Genomic DNA, 16,186 nt, shown 5'->3' with positions numbered 1-16,186 from the left:
ACACACTGTGTTCCCTCTGCTCAGCGGTCGCGGGTCCTTCCGGAGTTGTGAGCCCCGCGCCACTCTGGTGGGATAGGTCCTCCGAGTACCACAGGAAGTCTCGTCTCCCAGTAGCCCGAGGGTCGGAGACCCCACGGGACCTCGGACAAGCGTCTCCTTAGCGCCGCGGCCTGAGTGGGAAATCACGACCTTCCCCAGCGCCCCACCCCCACCCCCTATTTCTCGAGGAGCGGGACGGGGTTCGGCATTGTTTTCTTAGAAAATAACATTTATTTCTAGCTCATATCTATGCAAAGGAAAGCACAAAGTGCTGCTCTGCAGCAGCGTTTTCCGCTGCGGGACCTTCAGTCAGGGCGTTTGGCGAGTCCCGGGAGGCGAGGATGGGCCCGCGAGCGGGCGGTTCTGGCTCAGTCACACGTCGCTCTGTTCCTGCTTCAGTGCGCACCTTGACGGCTCCTTAGGGACAGACCAGCCGCAGGCAAGAGGGGCAGGTGGGCAGGATTCATCCCGAGTTTCCAATATATTTAATCTATAAACCTGATAAGTACAATGCGCGCATAGTCTAATTTTTTTCCATTTTGTCCCTTTTTTTGCTTGTTTTGAATGTTTTTCACGTTAATACCGAGGTCACCTACAGATTACAATTAATAACTTAGAATTCCATTTTATAACATTATACACTGGCTTGTATATATATATGTATAGATTATATATAGATTTATACATATATAAAAACACACTGCACCAAGGAAACCCATGCTTATCGGCATAAGCAACAAAGAGAGCGACAAATACCGCAACGAGGAAAGTGCACCTTAAAACTTGTTTCCTTTTTTTTTTTACAATTGTATCGATATATATGTGTGTCCCAAAGACTCAGTGCCAAGAGATTTATACATCCTAAATTTATATTTGTTAGAACGAATATTTAAATTTTTTTAAAGTGAGGGCTGGGGAGACACAGAAAAGACTCTCGGATTATCCTGCCATCCACTGAGAGCCGGATGAGCACAGCTAAGGAGCCGCAGGAGCCTGCGCTGCTGTCGCAGCCTCTGAATTCTCATGAATTCCCAGCCTTTTGGAAAGGGCGCCGGGTGAGGCTAGAAGAGGGATCCGGAGGTAGGAGATGAGGACCCAGGCCGCGCACCCCCTCCGAGAACACCTGCACCTGTCTGTAGCTGCTCCCCCTTTGCTCAGCCTTCCCCACCCACCCTCCTAAACAAAACCCAAAAACCACCTTAGAGTGAGAAGACCCCAGCCAGGGCGCAGAGAGAGCGCTGGGCGAAGAGGGGTCGATGGCCCGCGGGAACAGGGCTGGGGTTCCTGTTTGGGGACGGGCCGGCTGCCAGGCCCCTCGCCCTACTGCTTCTCCGGAGCGCCGTTGACCATAGGCCCGTACAGGCCGCCGCCGTAGGTCGGCTCCTTGTGCACCGCCGCAGCAGCGGCGGCCGAGCGGTCACGCATGAGATCGCTAAAGGCGTAGTCCATGGGTGGGCGGAAGCCGAGCGTGGGCACCAAGCCGGCAGTGGAGTAGGGCGCCATGAAGGCCAGACCGCGGCTATGCGCCGCCGCCGCGGAGTAGGCCAGGCGCAGGGGGCTGAGGCCGAGCGGCGCGCCCAGCGGGTAGGCGCCCGCGTCGGCACCGAAGTGACTGGCGTTGGGCTGCAGCGGCGAGAAGGCCGAGCGGCTGCTCAGCGAGCCCAGCGCCCCAGGCGCCATGGCGCCGGCCAGCAAGGGTCTGTGGTGCGGAGGTGCGGCGGGCCCCGCCTGCAGCGGCGCAGGCAGCCCAGGCCCCCCGGCACCGGCGGCTGCGGCGTCGACGCGGCTGGGCCACGCGTCGTCTGCAGCCGCTGCAGCACCCACGGCGGCCTTATCCGGGGGCGCCGCAGGGCCCAGGCCGGCCGCCAGGCCCCCACGGTGGTGGTTCAGCACCTGCTCGATGGCCTGCACCACGTCGCCGCCGCAGCCCTGCAACACCAGCTCCAGGACGCCTCGCCGGTGGCCTGGGAACACGCGTGTCAAGATGTCCAGCGGCGTCCGCTGCCGTGGACCCGAGCCTCCGCCCAGCCCTGGCGCCGGCGCGGCCTCACCCTCTTCTTTGTCAGCCTCTGAACCGGATTCAGAGCCCAGAGGGCTAGCGGAGCCCGGGCTGTCCTCCTCGCCGCCGCCGCCAGGGCCAGCGCTGCCTGGGCAGCTGCCACCTGCCTCTTTGGAGGCCCGAGCTAGGGGCGAACCAGAAAAGGACTCGCCATCGCCGTTCTCCGAGCCTGAGCCGGGCCGCACCTCTGGGGACGACGTCCCGGGCCCCGAGTCTGCGCCGTCGGGTGATAAGGGCTTCACCGGCGGCGGCGGCGGGCTGCCCGGGCGGCCTGCCTGCAGCAGCGTCTTAGGAAACAGGTCAAACTTCTGCAACTTGGCCTCTGGGAGGGGAGAAAACGTGTCGTGAGGAGCGGTTAGCTAGAAGACAGCAGTCACAGCACCTCGGCCCTTTGGATCTCAGTTTCCTCTCCCTCAGCCCCACAGCCCTTATTCACTAGGCTCCAGTGCCCCTCTTTCTTTTTGCTCTAGCATTCCTTCCGCTCTGAGCCCCTACAGCCCTGACCCCAGGGCTCCCTCTCTTTCTGTACTGCTCAGAACCCCAACTACCTGTGCCCTGTAAACTCGATGTTCAGTGCTGCTTTCCCCACATCTGTGCCCCAACACCTCCACCCTTAACTTCCCTTCCAGTCCTGCCCTGCCGTGGAGAAGTGGCCAGGTCCAGGGTTCAAACAAGAGACAACATAACTTCTGCCTAACCACGCTGTACAGAAGAGCCCACTGTATAGAAAATGCCTGCCCTGGCAGTGCAGCCTGTAAGGAAAGGCGCGTTGGTTATCTAGGAGGTCCCAAGCTTCTCTACAGGCAGAAGTACAGCCCCTATTTCTAATCCACCCGTTCCAAAATTGAGACCTGAGAAGTTCTTCCCTCCCAAGTTTAGAACGGATCCCTCCTTTCCCTCAACGGCTCTGGCCTAATTTCTTCCCTCCCCACAAAAAGCCACGGGGGTCCAGAAAAAGAGGGTGGTGCTAGGCAGGCAGTAGGAAGCGAAGAGGAAAAGACAGAGGAAAGCAGACCTGAGAAACCAGGGAGGGTGCGGAAGAAACTAGAAGGAGGGAGGGCGCAGCAAGCGGTTGTCCAGAGGGCGTTAGGAACGCGAGAAGGGGAAAAGAAACTAGGGCGTCTCAGAACCTAGGGCGTCTCAAAACCTAGGGTGTCAGTTAAAGGGGGGGAATTCCTTAAAAGAGTTGGGAAGGAGCAGAGGGAAAGGGCCTGTGGAGAAGCGCAGAGCGAAGGAAGATGTGCAGGTTTCCACCTGGGGAGAAGACGAAGCAAAGAAGCAGGGACCTGCCTGCGTTTGGGTAGAGGCGAGTAAAAAAATTAAAGCGTGTACATTTCGGCCCGATGCAGGAGAAAGGGGTAAAGTGCAAACGCTCCAGAAGCGGGAGAAAGGAGAGTTTCTGTACCCACGCTCCATACCCGAGGCTGGGCGAGCGGTGAACCCTAGCAGTCGCGGCGACTGGACACGGGGGTTCTACTCTTTCTGAACCGAGACAAGCCCCTGGGCCCCGCGCCCCAGAGCTACGATCCTGCTGCCCCTACCTGCGGCCTGGCCGCGCTCTCACCTGAGCCCCCTGCGCCAGCTGCTCCGCCTCCGGTCCCCGCGGGCGCTCCCGCTCCAGGTCCCCCGCCGTCGGCGGCGCACACTGAACCGAAGACCTCGTAGGCGGGCCTCGGGGGGATGATGCCGTTGGCGGCGGCGAGCGCCAGCCCCTCGGCAGTGCCGTAGAGCAGCTGCAGCTCGCGCGCCTCGTTCTCCTCCTGCGCCTGCTGCCTGCGCAGCGCCACCTGCGCCGCCATGACACGCTGGCGCTCCGCGATGAGCGTGCACTTGGCGCACAGGCAGTCCTTCCAGCGACAGTAGCGTTTGTGGCCCTTGAGGGCCGACACCACGCCATGGTTGCGACAGCGCGCGCACTTGGGGGTCCGCGGGTACTTCTCGGCTGCCCGCAGCAACAGTGGCGGCCCCCGCAGCAAGCCGCCTGCCACGCTCACCGGCAGCGATGCGGCGGCCGCCGCGGCTGCCGCCACCGACGCCACCGACGCCACAGGCGGCCCCGTCGCTGTTGCCGCCGCCGCCGTCGCCGCGCCGGGCACGCTGGGCAGCTCCGAGCGCAGCTCCATGACAGGACCTGACGGGAAAGAAGGTGGGAGAGGGGAGAGACCTGGTGAGGAGCACACCGCGCGCTAGGCCAAAGCGCCGCCTTGAGGAACCCAAGCTGGAGAGGGAAATTTGGGCCGCGGAGGCTGGGCTAGAGGGGCCAGAATTGCTGGGAGGAGGTGCAGTCGGAACCTCCTTGTGAGCCCTAGCGCCTTCACCCCAGTCTGGCCACGGCTGCTCTTAGACCTGATTTACACGCTAGGGGTAAGATTTTGTCTGAATTAGTGATTCCGCTGGAAAAAATAAAGATACATGTAAAGTGTGAAAGTCACTGATTCAGATGGCTGTAATGAGGATTTGGAAAAGTTAAGATGATACCCCAAAGCTTAGCCTAATTGGGGTGAGACGGGTGAGAGAAATGTTCGTTTGACGGGACTGGGATTAGAGCGACAGTTTTGGCCCAGAAGTTAGGCTGATGCCAAGGGCAAAACAGGAAAACCCGGAGCAAAACGGTCAGTTTGGTGGAAGGGTGAAGAGGAGAGAGATGTGAAGGCGCAGATGTGAAGGCCGGTTGGGCCGGAGTTTTGTTTCTTTTTGTTTGTTTATTTTTAATGCAGTTTGGGGCAGAAGCTTTGGAGAGAAAAATCAGCAACAGAAAGAATAGCTTTAGGAAGCAGAGTGAGGACGAGGAAACAACTTGGGCAAAGTTAGATCCAGTGGCTCTGGGACCCGTAAAAATGTGAGCGCCAAAAGTTCCACGGTGCGGGCCTCCAGAGAGTGAGAGAGAAAATGTATGTGGAATTTAGCTTAGGACTGAGAAGTATTAAAGAGAAAAATTCGGCCAAAGAAACTTTCTGTACAGGCAAACCCAGCCCAAAGATGAGCTTCATGGGCAAGGAAAACAGTGAAAAGCAGCTGATCTGGGTGTCCGGGATCCAGGGGCCGCGCCTGGGAGAGGGGAATGTGTAAGAAAAAACCCCACAGGCAAATGCTGGGAGAGGGGATTGGGTAAAACCTGTGGTGCAGTGTTTTAGCTTCGCAGTCTGGAGTAGTAGTCGGGGCGGAAGACGTATCCTGCGAAAAGTTAGGCATTTCGGGAGGGGGATCTTTCTCGAAGACCACCTCACACTGCCCTCCCCTCCCCTCCGGGTTTAGGGACAGAGTCGTCAGACACGCCCTCCCCGTCTTGGGGTCCCAGGGGACCCCGCCCGAGCGCAGGCTCCCGCGTTCTGATCTCAGAGTTGGGGTCCTAGGACACGGATGGCCCAGCAGGCCGCACCAAGCCAGGGGAGTCGCCTTCGCAACTGGCCATAAACGGACACCAGAGTCCCTCCCACGCCGCAGCCCCACAAGGCCCAAGCAGGCCCAGCTCCCCGCTTCTGCCGCGGTCTCCTCTGCTTCCCGCGTTCCCCGTCCCTGCCAGAGCCCGCGACAGAGTCCTTGTGTCTCCGTCCGAGAGTCCCAGACCTCCTCTCTATGAGCGTTGCCTCCTCTCCCAGACCCTTCGGGCGTCCCTAAGGCCCACGGGGCCCAGGCCTCCTCAACAGGGGCCGCAGACCAGGTCGCCACCCACTGCTCTCCCTGCGGCCCTCAACTACCTGCCTTGGGCTCCGGGATCCTCCTCCTCCGCTGGCGCTGCACGCGCCTCCCGGCTCCACTGGCGACGCTGGAGCTCTTGGGCGCTTCCCTTTGCCCCCGGCCCCTTATCTGACCACGTCACCCTCCTTCAGTCACCATGTCCGAACTTCCGGACCCCTCAGAACGCAGCGCAGTCCAACCCTCCCTTCAGAAATCCGGGTCGGAGGCTCGTCTGCGGGCCGCGTGGTTGGAACCCGCGACCTGACTCTCGCCGTGCCGGGTCCCCTCGCGGTGCGCGCCGGACGCTGCGCGCAGCCGGGGCCCAGTTGCCCGGCGCTGCCAGACTCTCAATGAGCCGCTCGCCCGCTCTATTGTTGCTCCTTAGGGCTCCATTAGACAGAATTGGACAACAATGTGGCGCCTGCCATTGGCCAGGGGAGGCAGACGGCGCTCTGATTGGCCGGGCCCGCGCCCGGGGAGCCCCGCATTCTACAGTGTCCGAAAGATTCGAAACTCCAAAAGCTCCACTGCGTGCCTCCGGGAGGGGAGGGGGCGCGCCAGGAAAGGAGTGGAAAAAAGTGGGCGAGGAGGAGCGCTGAAAATTTCGTGACAAGTAGTTTCCGTGCGCCCGAGAGCGTGTGAATTGCTCCTAATTACCGTGTCCGGTGCGCCTCTCTGCGTAGACTTGTGTAACCTCTCGGCTTCTGGGGCGCCGGCTCGGCTGCACCGCTCTTACTGGCCTGGGGCGCTTGGCAAAGCCGAGCTTCCCAAGTGGCTCTGGAGCCCTGGGGCGGGATGGGGGGCAGGTGACAATTCAATTACTGCGGTCGGGGTGGGGGGCGGGACAAGGGTGCGGGGGTGGGGAAGGGAGGGTGTTCAAGGCATAAATGCCAGGACGATTTTTCCTGCCTTCTTCCTGCTATGTTTCGGCGCGCTCCCAAATCCGACGAGTTTGGGGTAGTCGGGGGCTGCTTTGGTTTTTTCCTCCTGTCTCCTTTAAAGCTCAGTTACTTTATTTTAAAAGTCCTGATACGATAGTCATCCTGGAGGGTAAGTGTGGTTTATGAAGATTTTCGTGTTTAAAGAGAAGCTCAGCAAAGAGAAATGAGATTGCACTTCCTGTCGGTGCCCGCCACGTCCCTCGAGCCCTGAGCCTTTCCTCTCCCCGCCCCTCTTTTGGCGTCCCTCAGCCCCTTTTGCTCTCTTTTCCTCATTTTTCAGCATCTCGATTTCTTTTCCGTGGTGGTGGGATTCTTTTTGTCGTTATTGCAAATGAACAAATAGCCCCCCCCCCTTTTTTTTTTTCTAAACGAAAGTAAAAAGTGGCCTCTGTGTCTCCGCAGATTCTCTTAAACTCAGGACGCGCATCGGTCTGTCCGACCTTCCCGGCAAGAGACAAAGTCACTGCTGGGAGGCCCCCTCGGACAGTTTTCAGTTTTAACTTTCGCCTTATTCTCGTCTTGTCTTGATGTCACGGCCCTGAGGAACAGCTCGTTCTGCAGAAGAGGTAACAGGTTTCAGATTTTGTTTCCTTTTTGAAAGGCAACATCTGGAATTAATGCCGCGGCCCTCGGGCGAGTCGCCCTCGGTTTCTGTAGCTCTGATTTTATCTCTGTGTCTTTTCCCCTCTAATTTCTAAAGTTCTGTTTTTCCCTCTAATTCTGTTTTTCCGTCTAATTTCTAATGTTCTGTCACTCTCGTTTTTGTTCTCTACTTTTCTCTCTCTCCTTCAGAATAAAGAAAATTCGTTTAAATAATGAGGAAAATGAGCGTTCCTGTCGTTCTCCCTCCACTCTTGACCGTGCGTCTCTGCGTTGCTCTTTCGAACCTCCAGGCCGGCGGGAATCTGGGCGCGTAGACTCGGCCCGGGGCGTCGCGGCCTCAGGACGCAGCCCCTTCCGCCTGGCACGACTACTGGGCCGCGCCTTGTCAGTCTATCCGCTTCTGAGCCCAAGAGTGGGGGTGGGGGAAGGACGGTGCGACTAACGGGCCCCCACCCGAAGACCGCAGAACCTGGCGCCCCGGAAGAGCCCTGGAAGATGCCCACCGGGAGGCTGAGGCTGGAGGGAGGAGTGGGTGGGGGTGATTCGCTGGAGGACCGGGCGGAGAACTTCCAGAAAGTTCACCAGGCCCCGGCGCGAGGGCGCTCCGACACGGACAAGGTCTATGATAGCGATAAAAATCTGGTCACTCACTCCCAGAAAATGCCACTTGCTGGAGTCTGTGAATGGGTTTAGGAGAGAGAAGGGTGTCAGCCCCCGCGAGGGTCTCCCGCGTGAAGTGAGGATAAGGGAGTGCTTCAGGGATAATATGTCCTCTAGGAGCGCAGGACCCAGACCCCACCTTCCAACACCTGGAGGTTCCGAGGCCAAGTATGTCTAGCCCCGGCTGCACCTGGGGAGGTGAGCCATGGGGTGGGGGGAAGAGCGCCGACCACCGCCGGATTCCGCGCAGGGGCCGCCAGGCGCCTGCTCCCGGAGCTCCTTTGGACAAAGTTTTCCGGAAATTATATTAAACCGAAAACGAAATAAACTATACAAATCTGCCTAGCTTTTGAGGGGGCGGTGGCCCAGGTATCCTTCTCGCTTGAGGCCAGGTCACCGTGAGATTTCCCCACTCCGGACCGGGGATCCCGCAGAAGCCAAGGGTGTAGCCACGAGGACTCGGGAACCCGAGGCGGCCCAGCAGATGCGTGAGGAACTTCATTTTCTCAGGAGTGGGAGGAGGAGCATCCTGGCATCTAACACAGCCCAACCAGAGGGAATCCGCCCAACCCCTAGTGGAGGCATCTCACTCTTCTCTCGCTCCTCTTTTCTGGCATTCACATCCCCACAGGTTTGGGACCCACAGCCTTTTCTCCCACTCCCCGGAGGTTAGGGTGTTCATGTGAGTGAATGTGTTATGGAGGGAGGCAAAATAAACCCGTTATGGAGGGAGGGCAAATAAACCCAAGGTCATCTCACCCACACTTCGACCGGGCAGGATATCCTCTGCCCAGCTTCCCAGGCCGCTCCAGGGCCAGTTCCTCCTGATTTGGATTGGGTTGGTCGGAGGGGAAAGCAAGGGCATGGCCCAACTGAGCCACCAGCACTAGTAGAGCATGCCCAGGTTGAGGCAGCAGGGTCTACCCCCTTCCCAACCTGAGTGTAGCTTCACACTTGGACACACCGCCTTCCACGTGCGTGTGACCACTCTCTGCAAAGTTTGGGACACACTCTCACGCCAGCATTCAGAGAGCACCACCGGGCCCAGGCTCAAGTCTGATGCTACCCTCCGGCTCAAGGGGACCCCTTCAGTGAGTTTGACCTCACAGTGTTCTTATAAGCATGTCCCCATCCTGGGCCATCCACTTGGTGTGTGACATTCCCAGACTCCCACAGATTTCCCCCTCGGTGATAGCACACGCCGACAGGAGCACATCCTCACGCAGGTATGCCTTGGTTTATGCGCGGAGCTCCAGTCTTACTTCTACAGTTGGGCCCCGGGCAGAAAAAGCCAAAACCCTCCGGGACAAATGAGGCGGCTGAGAGCAGAGGGTCTTCCTCACACATCCACACGCGTACTCTTAGCTCAGAATCATTTGCTGACGCCTCTGCTGTGCCAGGGGCTGGGGGCCCGGGTGAGAGGGCCCAGCCAAGAAAATCCACCCCATCCGTATTCGCCCCCGGCCCCATCCCCCACGCCCACGCCCAGGAACTGGAGGCGTCCAAAGGGACTGCGTTGGGGTGAGGCCGGGGTTGAGGGCCTAGGGCGCAGAACCGGCTGGAGGCGCGGCGTGGGGAAGGGGGCCGAGGGTGAGTAGTGTAGCTCTGAGTAAAAGAGCCAGGGGTGCCGATGGGGGACCCGGGAGGCATTGACTTTTGCGCTGTTTGCCCGCGGCCTCGGAGCAAGCAGACGCCATCTGTTTGCCGGCTGCGACTCGTCCCGTTTAATTACCCTCCCGGCAGCCTAATAGAGATGATATTAAACTAAATCTTTCTGACATTAAAAGTAATTATCCCCAAACCGGTGGCTCCGGGACGGAATGGCCCCTCCCGCACCCACCCCTTCCCTGGCCGCGCCGGATTCCGTTAGTTTGGCTGATACTCTCCGCCCAGGAATGGGGCACAGAGGAAAGGGGGAAAGTGCTTTTGGGAGAAGGAGTCTCCACTGGTTGCCCTACACGCGTTTTCCCGCACAACCACAGACTCTCCTGTTCCTATGTGGACACACACACGTGTACACACAGACACGTAGCGACATTTTCCTCCAGATCAACTCATGAGTCATGCTGATTAAGACCCTCAGCCGCGCACACCCTCTGTGGACAGGGAGACGCGCAGCTTGGTTTCCTGTCCCCGTCCTCTGACACCGCTAAAATGGTCATTTTCTGTGGTCATAGCCACGGATCTATGCCAGGACCTGGGACCGGGCATAATTTCGGAGCCAGAAAGTACTCCTGTGGTGGTGCCGGGTTTCTCGGGCGCTCTTCCAGCTAAGGGCCAGGAGCCCAGCGATTTCCCTACAGTTGCTTACTGAAGTCGCACCGTTCTCTGCGAGGCAGGTCCGATTATTCCACTTGTCAGGTGAGAAAACAGACTTGGAGAGGTGAGATGACTTGTTCCACATTATCACAATTAGTGCGTAACAGTGCAAAAATCAAACCCGGGAGTACCCTCATCCAAAGCCAGGTCTGTCTGCACAGTGCAGGGGCAGCGGGCGCTGCGAACCGGCTCCTGGCCCAATGCACCACTCCACACCCGTTGGCCGGGAACCCTCTGGTGCTCAGCTTCTATCCGGGCCCCGGACCTAAAGGCCGGGCCGAACAACCAACTGAAGGTGGAGGAGCGAGGGCACTGGTGCTGAGTGAGCGGCAGGAGCCCCCGAGGCGGAGTCCCAGCGGCTGCAGCCCTCCTTTGGATCAAGCCCTCGCGTCTGCGGGGCAGGCGGAAGGGAGGCGTCTGCCCAGTGTCGCCAGGCTTCTCACGATTTTCTGGTTGGGAGCATCTAAGCCTGAGACAAACGCATGGAGAGCGGTGTTCACCGCCCCACTATTTGTTTTATTTGTGAGCGTCTACTGAGTACAGCCACTCTGCTAAACACTCGGTGTGTGCTGTCTTGCTTGGCACGCAGTCCTTGGGGGAAGATGCGATGTTCCACGTTTCAGACACGAGGTAGCCAAAGTTCAGCAAGGCGACATAACTTGCCTGGGGCCAGAGTGCTGCCGAACTTCGAAAAAGACAAATCCAGATCCAACTCCCACTCTCAGGTTTTTTTCTCCTCACCTTCCGTTCCGAGTGGGTAGGATCAGACCTAGGGGCTTCCATTTGGTTCGATTCCATTCAGTTCACTGATCATTCACAGAAACATGAAAGTAGGAGTCATTCATTCATTCACTTATTAATTCGTTTATGTAACAGCATTTGTTGAGCATCTAGTATGTGCCAAGCTCTACGGATCCGAGACAAATCAACCATAATGGGCCCTTACAGAACTTGTTAGCCAACTGGGGACACAGTCACCTATCAATGACCTCACAGTGAGAAGTCTAATCTTGGGAATGGGGGAAGGAGGATGAGGGGAAACTTCCCCAAGAAAGGGACCTCTGATGTGAGAGGTTAGGTTTCCCAAAAGGAAACACTGTTATTGCTTGTTCTGATAGAATAAAAGTCTTATAAAACATTTTAGAAAATTCAGCAAAATATATTTGGTGAATTTTGCTAATTTTTTTCCTGTGTACCCACACTGACAAAAATATACTTTACAGTACTTGGTTTTTTGTTTACAAATATAAGGATTTTAATATTAATCTATCTACATAACCTTTTAAATGATTGTTTAATGTTCCATTGCATGGATCCCTCTTTCTTTAGCCATTTCCCTGTTAATAGGTATTTTGTTTGTTTCCAGTTTTTGCTCTAATAAATATTGCTACCACAAACATCCTTTGTGAATTTGCCTAATTATTTACCTAGGATAAATTCCTAAAAATAAGATTGATTGGCCAGAGGCTTTTTACATTTTTTTAAGGCTTTTGATAGCTATCAAATAGCCCACAGGAAAGGTATCAATGAACACACTCATTACAAGCACATCTTGCTGATCTTTTAAATCTTTGCCAATTCAAACAAGAAAAATAGTATATCATTGTTATAATTTGCATTTCCTTAGTTATTCCTTACTTTTTCCTACATGGATCGGTCAGTTGTTTTAAAAATTATTTATATACATCATTTGCTTATTTTTCAATCATAGAGCTTCTACTTTCCTTAATTTGTAATAGTAATTTATATATCAAGGACAATAGTATCTTCTGTCTGTAACATGTGCTGCATTTCCTCACTTTTTTGTGGCTGTCTTGCTATTGTAATGCTGGAGTTTTAAAACGTTTATGTAGACCAAAGTTTATATATTTTTTGTAGAATCTATTTACAGTTGTATATGTAAGGATTTCTCAAATCCAACCGACTACAAGCATTGGCCTATATTTGTATTAGCTCTTTTTTCAGTATTTACATTTATATCTTTAGTTTACTGGAAATTAATTTTGATGGAAGGTGTGGTTTGTAGCTTCATTTTCCTCAATAATTAGCCATTTATCACAGCACTCTTCAATGAACCCTTTCCCCTACTGACCATATACTATATACCAAATTCTCAGATGGCTGTAGGTTGATCTCAGCATATTCTCTTCAAGGGAGCTGTTTACTCTTCTTGCACCAGCCTCACCATTTTAATTATTGTAGTTCTGTAGTATTTGGGAGGGCAAGTCATCCTTCTGATTTTTCTTTTTTCCACATTCTCATGGCTATTTTCAAAATACAGGCTTCTGAATAAATATTTTAGGAATTTTAAAGCTACTTCCAAAAAAGTAAAAAATATTGGGGGGGAAATTTAAGTACCTTTAGAAATTAATTTGAGGGATATTATGCATCTTCACAATGTGAGACATTTCCATCTAGGACTTGGTGTGACGTTATCATGACTTTTATGTATCTTGGTAACTGCTGTCATTTTTTCTCAACAATTCTGTTTCTTAAACATATATTCTCCCTTCCGTATTTTATGTAGCTATTGTGAATGGAATCTTTTCACCCACTACAGCGTCTAACAGGTTATGACAGGATCATAAGAAAGTTACTCATAATAGTATATTTATCTTGGAACCCGCCTCCTTTGTGACCTCTCTCCCATTAACAATTTTTAAGTTAGTTTTTACAGTTTTCCCACCCAGCTGAGTTTGGAAGGACCCGGAAATGACCAGGAGGAGGGAGGGATGAGGATGTAGAGTGTGATTTGCAGGTCTTCCTGGGGCATTGCGGATGGTGTGCACCGGCTACGTGGTCTTCTTTGGGCCATCCTTCTCCTGGTTTCCATCTCCCAAGAGGACCCCTTGAAATAGCGATTCCGAGAATCGGCTCCGGGGCTGATGAGCCATCCAGATACGGAGCTTCCGCTGCGCTGTGTGACCGTGAGCGAGTCGCCAGCCCTCTCTGGGCTCGCCTCCCGGCTACCCCGGAGTCAGACTGTCTGCAGGACAGGCAGCCAGGCCACTACTTGTGGAGAAAGGAGACTGTAGAGAGGAGGGGCATTCGGGCTGGTTCCTGGGCCGGGTCAGCCTGGGGTTGAGTCCAGACTCCCTCCCTTCGTAGTGCGGCGAGTGACCTTCGGCAGCCAAGTAGTCCCAGCCTATTCCCAGCCTGTAACCTTCGGGTTGTCCAACAAACTGGAGATAAGGGGAACAGGTCTGGGAGGGGGAAGCCTAATACACACACACACACACACACACACACACACACACACACACACACACACACAGCCCTGTTGGCGGCTTTCCCTCAAATAAAGAGTTCTACTCGGACTTCTTCCCCCACCCCTCACATTTCCTGCTGAGATGCGCAGTCTCCTAGGCTGTGTGTGGACCAGGGAGTTTCTAGCTACCTGACTGGCTCAGGGCCTGCCTGGCCCATCCTTCTTCAACTTGAAGCTCGATACTAGTTGGTGCACAGCCCAACATAACTCTTTCCTGGCAGGGTCGGGGTGGAGGAGCTGGCGCACAAGTAGACAGCCTGCTGCGATGGGAGGTAGGGACTCCAGGCTTGCTGCGGCACTGTCGCACATATGTCTGCCTCCTACAGATTCCCAGTCCCAAGACATCAGTTACCTGGAGAACTTCTACTCACCCTTTACGACCCAGCCTCAGAGATCTTGTCAGAGGCACAATAGGCACACACTGACTCCGCAAACTCTCCAAGTACCTCTGCATTCTACCCTCTCCGAAGCCACATAGTTACCCATCTTTACCTCGGATTTATACCAGAGGAAACTGAGGTATAGAGAGCAGGTGACTTTCCCACGGGCATACAGCCAGTGGGGGGAGGGGTGAGAACTGTTCTTTGGGTCTTCAGGAGAGAGCTGGTTGGAGACTTGGAAGTGGGATTGAGGCCACTTTCCCTCCCCAGTTCCCTGAACTGGCCCCGGGGGTTGGGGCACAAGGGAGGGAGCACTTCCTTCGCTGTTTGAAAGAAGGCTCTTTCTTTAGGGGCTTCTTCACTCCCTTCTGTGCACCTACAGCCTCCTTTACCCCCCAGGATGGACTACCCTATGTTCTCACTGCCAGTCAAATGTTTGACAGCCCCTTCAAGTGTCCTCAGCACCTCTGGTCGCAGGGCCTGGGCTAAGCAGGGCTACTAGTGTGGAAGCTGAGCTGGGCTGGAGTCCTGCATTTAATACATGTAACATGGGGGTAGAAGCAAAACTTTCATTGGGTCATTGTGAGGATTCAATAATGCAATTCATGTAAAGTCCTTCTCAGTGCCTGACATATAGTAAACACTCAAGAAGTGCTGGGTATTATTATTTATTAGGCAGTTACTGAATGAGTGAATCCCTCTCTGCCTTCAGTCCAGAGAGGAACAGTTCCCTTCTCAGCACCCTTCTGCCTTCATGAGAAGGAAGACTGGCGAGCTGGGAGCTGGCAATAGGAGGTGCCTTCTCAGGTGCCTCTGATTTTGAACCATAATCTTAAAACTCCCTTCAGAACCAGAATTCTGGCAGATTTGCATGGCCCAGACCCTTCGCTGGCCTGGGATGCTCAAGATCCCAGAGAGATTCTGGGCCATCTCCTTCCCTAGGTCACTTCATCCACTCCACCTACCACCCTCTCCAGAAGTTCCATTAACCAGAACCTGTTTGTCTCAAGGCACAAAGTGGTACTGCCCCAGTAAATAGGGAGAAGCACAGCCCGGGGCCTGCCCCAAGCCTCTATGGGAAGTGCACCTGCCCCCCTTCACCCCATCTCTTCTCAGGGCCTCCACTCTTTGGGGCACACCCTAGCACTGCTGGCTTCTAGTGGGGCTCCCCAAAGGCAGGGGCTGGGCTCCATGCCCCCATGACACAGTGCCACTTTTATTGCAGAGAATGTGTTCTTCTCTCTGAGCCCCTGACCTCCTGCAACATGTAAAAGATGCATAAAATGCACAGCTGGAAGAAACCAAGGCATGCAAGTGATAGTTGCACAAACTAGTTCCTCACTGATGCTTGCCATGGTTAAAGGCATGCCAGAATGGAGGCTGTGGCAAGTCACTTCACTGCTCTGAGCCTGTTTCTCCATCTATAGAATGAGGAAAGGTAGACCTACTGCATTTGGAAATGATCTGAAATGAGACAAGGACTATGCAAACACAGTTAGGAAGATTATGATTCTCGTGTGAGATGCTCAGCTGAGCCCTTGGTGCCCATCTCTGGGAATATACCAAAGTTCCTGACTGCCCACCTGGTTCCCCTTACCTGTGCTTCCACCTGACCCCCAAATCAGAGAAAAGTTTCAGTAAGACTCTCTTCATTGTCTCCTCAGAAGTCCTATACAAATGCTACCAGTGTGTAAGGCAGGTAACATTTTCAGGAGCCTGGAGATCTGATCCCAGAAGGGCAAGCTCCATTCTGATCCTGTAGGATGCCTCCTTTTTCTAATTCCGGGATCTCAGATTACCAGGCTCCCAGATGGGGTTTACCTATTCCCAGAAGCCTTTCTGACAGCCCAGACTGGGGGCCTCCTCTGGGTTCCCACAGCTCCTGGAACTCTTCTAGCACCGCCCTGAAATTGGTGGCCCCAACCCACTCCAGCTTGGAAGTTCTGGGTCAGAGGTAGAGGCTAAGGATCTGGTGTTTAAAGACAACAATGAATGGATGAGTCAAATCTAACCTGCTCTCCATAAGGCAAAGGTACTTAAGTAGTACTTAAATTAAATGCTGGTCTGCCAGAAATGCATGGTGGGAAAAATATTTGCTTTGGAGATAGACAGGCTCAATCATGGGTCATGGATATGTCATATAGTAGTTATGAGACTTTGGGCAAATGACTTAACTACTCTAAGCCTCAGTTTATCAATGTATGAAACAGCTATGGTATGATCCACCTCATAGGGTAGT

General features: G+C 54.5%; 1 protein-coding gene across 1 annotated transcript; it reads right to left on the bottom strand.

Annotated features, from left to right (window-relative positions):
- Positions 1-247: 247 nt before the first annotated feature.
- DMRTA2 (DMRT like family A2) lies at positions 248-4,459 on the bottom strand. The gene is made up of 2 exons (XM_031002449.3): positions 3,663-4,459; positions 248-2,420 (listed from the first exon to the last, which is right to left on the bottom strand). The coding sequence occupies exons 1-2, from the start codon at positions 4,219-4,221 to the stop codon at positions 1,360-1,362; spliced, it is 1,620 nt and encodes a 539-aa protein (XP_030858309.1). The 5' UTR covers positions 4,222-4,459; the 3' UTR covers positions 248-1,359.
- Positions 4,460-16,186: the final 11,727 nt, after the last annotated feature.

This window comes from Gorilla gorilla, chromosome 1 (genome assembly GCF_029281585.2).
Source record: "Gorilla gorilla gorilla isolate KB3781 chromosome 1, NHGRI_mGorGor1-v2.1_pri, whole genome shotgun sequence".
Classification (NCBI taxonomy): Eukaryota; Metazoa; Chordata; class Mammalia; order Primates; family Hominidae; genus Gorilla; species Gorilla gorilla.
The sequence above is the reverse complement of the archived record's forward strand: the minus strand, read 5'-3'. Positions and strand labels throughout refer to the sequence as shown.

Coding starts and splice junctions, on each gene's coding strand:
- DMRTA2 (XM_031002449.3), bottom strand. CDS start 4,221: ATGGAGCTGCGCTCGGAGCTGCCCAGCGTGCCCGGCGCGGCGACGGCG. Junction 2,421..3,662: donor AGCTGGCGCAGGGGGCTCAG/GTGAGAGCGCGG, acceptor CTCCCCTCCCAG/AGGCCAAGTTGCAGAAGTTT.